Raw genomic sequence first — 3,701 nt, forward strand, 5'->3', positions numbered from 1 at the left:
TTTCTCTTAAAGCAATATAAGAAAATAAAAAGAGGGGCTAAAATGCTAATACATATTTAATTTTCTTCCTTTAGCAACTAAACATACTTTTAATAAATAATCTGTTTTGTAAAGACACTTTTTGAAACAGCGCATCCTCCATTTTCAGTTGATGACACATTTCAGATGTGTCACAGTATGTCAAGTTATTCCTCCTCATTTGGCCCTCATACTCCCTGTATCAGATGTGAAATACAGAATTTTGATGATCAAATTTGGGTCTCTTGCACATTGTCTTTTGAGCTGGCTTGAATAAGTAAAGGTTCTTGTGTGGCCGAGCTGTGCAAGGAGCTCATCATGGGGGGGTGGTGATAAGCACTCTTGTAAGTGTTATAGTGGTTGTAGTGATCCAATGGGGGCAGAGATAAGTGAGTTTCCATGGCGGCAACCCCTGCCAACTCTTCCTCTACAGTGATGACCTCCATGGAGGAGGCAGGGCCATCAGGATCCTGCTGATGATGTTGCTTCCTCATCTTGTAGAAAATTACCAGTAAAACGGCAGCCATGAGTGTAATAGCCACAAAGCAACCAATGATGATCTTTGTAGTCTTCATTACCTCATCAAGGCCATTGAGGGCACCCTCTCCATCCAGGTCCAGAACAGGGATAGTGTATGTCAGTTCTGTGGTTCTTGTTGAAACCAGGGGCCCCCTGGTGGTCGAAGATGACACCCAGTCATAAGGTGGAAGTGCCTGTGTCTGGCTTTCATCTGCAGGTGACTCAGTAGTCTCCACTGTGACCGTGGTAAAATAAGTGACCCCACTATTTTCTACGGAAGTCACGTTTAGCACTGCAGAGGCAGAGATGTTGCCTGCTGTGTTGCTAACCATGCAGGTATAAGTCCCAGTGTCCTGCATGGTCACACTGGTGAAATTCAGTGTCCCATCATTTAGGACTGCCAGGCGCACCTTATATGCTCCGTGTGTCACCAATGAACCGTTTGGTGTCAACCAGCTGATGGATGTCAACGAGCTTGTCCTACACTTGAGCTCTGCGCCCATACCTTCTGTCACATTGAGGTCAGCAGGTGGCTCCAGGATTACGGGGACATCGCACTGGAAGTAGCTGTGTTCCAGCTCCCCAATATAGCGGCCCTTGTAGCTGGTCGGGGAATGGCATCGGGCACAGCAACTGGTGTTAGCAGGGACCGTCTCCTTTAGCCACCAGCTGAGCCACAAGATGTCACAGTTGCAATTCCAAGGATTGTGGTGAAGATGGACACGCTCAAGACGATGCAATGGGGTGAAGAGGTCATGTGGAAGCAAGGTGAGGTTGTTGTGTGCCAGGTTGAGCTCTACTAAAGACTGGAGGTCGTCAAAAGAGTTTCGCTCAATTATTTGGATCTGGGAATGCATCATCCACAACTTCTGAAGGTTTGTTAACCCGGTAAAGGAGCTTGGCTGAATGACTGTGAGCTGGTTTCCTGACATTTCCAGCTCTTCAAGGCGCACCAAAGGTAAGATGTTAGGGATCTCTTTAAGGTTACACATGCCAAGGTTCAAGTAGCGCAAGTTGCTCAAGTCTTTGAAAGCTCCATCTGAGATGTAGGACAATCGCTTAAGCTCACCCAGGTCCAACCTTCGCAATGAGGGTACGCGGTTGAAGGCATAAGACGGGATGCTTTCAATGGGATTATTCCGTAACCAAAGCTCCTTCAGCTTGGACAAGTACTCAAATGCTCCGTTGGGGATGGTTGTGAGCCGGTTGTCAAAGAGTTCCAGAGTGTTGAGACTGGCCAACCCATTAAAGGCACCAATCTCTATGTTGCGTATATGGTTCTTGCTCAGCTGGAGGATCTCTAGATGGCGCAGGTGCTTGAAGCTGTCCACCTTAATTACCTGAATGAGGTTGTCCTGAAGGTTCAGGTAACGTGTGTTGGTGGAGATGCCATCGGGCACATCACGCAAGCTCCGGCGTGTGCAGATTACCTTGCTGAACTGATTGCTGCAAGAACAGACAGAAGGGCATGTCTGGGCACGGACTAGCCCAGCTACCACCAGGATTTGGAGGGTCAACAGTAGCACAAAGAAGGGGTTGGACAGGGCCCCCTTAAGCCTAGGACCTCTCATTGTCAGGCGCTGGAGGGAAGAGATCATCGTGTTCGGCATTCATAGTTCAATGGCTGCTGGTCCTCGCTGTAAAAGAGGATAGAGAATAATATTAGACAGGTGACAGATATCACACTATGTTCCTGAAGGAGAAAGTCCATATATATAACAATTCTGAAAATACAACATATAAAACAAATGTACATGAACATTTAAGATATCTAAAAATATATATAATAATAACTGTGTCATTTTTGGTTTGTAGTTCTGTAGATGTATTTTTTAATCCTGCCTATTTGTGAAATATGGAAGCATTCAGTGAGCTCCCTAACCCAGCACTGCCCTAGATTTCAAGAAGGGGCCAAAGACAAAGTCAACAACAACAAAGTCAATATTTTTCCTTATGTCTGTCTTGCCACAACTCTTGGACAGTTACAGTAGACCAAGTGATCATTGTTAACCATTTATTATTATATTATTAGTGCAATCTAGTTCAAGCATTCCAACTGACAGTTTGAATGACAAAATGGGTATGATCAAGTGTAATTCTCATGTACAGATGTTAGAAATAAAATGTTGTACAGTCAAATCAATCATCTTGACATGAACAGTATGCCCTCTCAAAATAAATGCCTTGATATATATATAAAGAGCTACTTTTAAAATCAAGGTAAGATGTAACATTATCATACATATAAACAAGTTCAAAATATATTCAATATTTTTTGAATGTACAAGTTTTTTTGCCAATGGCAGTAAGTCTGAACCCCCTTGGCAAGTCATCAAAACATATTTTCAAAGCTGGACCAGTTCCTGGACTGCCATACATTGAATTGCATTGAAACATCAATAAACTCCTGAGAGGACATGGATGATAGGCTAGTTTAAGCATAGTGGATGACATAGTGGATGACCTATATGCTGCCTCAGGCAAAAGGAAAGTATGAAAGAATATCAGGTCTAACATAGTAAGCAATCTTTCACATGCACAAAAGCAGAGGCAGAAAAAAAACAGTAATTAAGGAATAGAGGTTTTATTATGAAATGTCTGAAGTTTACATGACTTGCTTGATACCTATTCAAATAAATGCCATCAGGTTGACCTAGCTTTAGCAGTTTCATAACTGTACACACACATTAACAGTCCAGAGAGACCTCACGATGGAAACAACTTTAATGCTAATGTTTTCACAAATGGACCTTATTGTTGTTAGTAGACTGACTATGAACACCTGATGTGGCAGTAGTAATATAAATGCTATTGTAATGTAGTGTCAAATAAAATAAAATGTAAGGTAAGGTGGTTGGCCAAATCCTAACCTTTACTGTTTGCATGCTTAAACGTATGTATTTAACAGACCGCATGCTTTTTAGCAAACAATCCAATAATCCAATTAATGTGAGAATTTAAATTATTTCTTGTAGTATAGCATCTTGCTAGTAAGTCCTTGACTGAGAAGACCATATTGTGAAAAACTAATAGTGAGTGCAGGGAATGACAGGATTGGTTGGTTTCATTTCAAGCTGTGTCATGTCAGAGTACCCTTGCTAACAGTCAGCAAGAGGCAAAATCATTGTAGTCTAGCGTAAAATCTAAAAGTGAACACTCTTTCT

General features: G+C 42.3%; 1 protein-coding gene across 1 annotated transcript; it reads right to left on the reverse strand.

Moving 5' to 3' along the window:
- Positions 1 to 248: 248 nt before the first annotated feature.
- On the reverse strand, positions 249 to 2,147 carry LOC136955610 (leucine-rich repeat-containing protein 4C-like). Its single transcript, XM_067249334.1, has one exon. It carries the CDS (start codon positions 2,145 to 2,147, stop codon positions 249 to 251), a length of 1,899 nt encoding a protein of 632 aa, XP_067105435.1.
- Between the last annotated feature and the right edge of the window lie 1,554 nt (positions 2,148 to 3,701).

The sequence above is a fragment of the Osmerus mordax genome, chromosome 13 (genome assembly GCF_038355195.1).
Source record: "Osmerus mordax isolate fOsmMor3 chromosome 13, fOsmMor3.pri, whole genome shotgun sequence".
Classification (NCBI taxonomy): domain Eukaryota; kingdom Metazoa; phylum Chordata; class Actinopteri; order Osmeriformes; family Osmeridae; genus Osmerus; species Osmerus mordax.

Bases quoted from the DNA above. Each gene is read 5' to 3' on its own strand.
- LOC136955610 (XM_067249334.1), bottom strand. From the start codon at position 2,147: ATGCCGAACACGATGATCTCTTCCCTCCAGCGCCTGACAATGAGAGGT.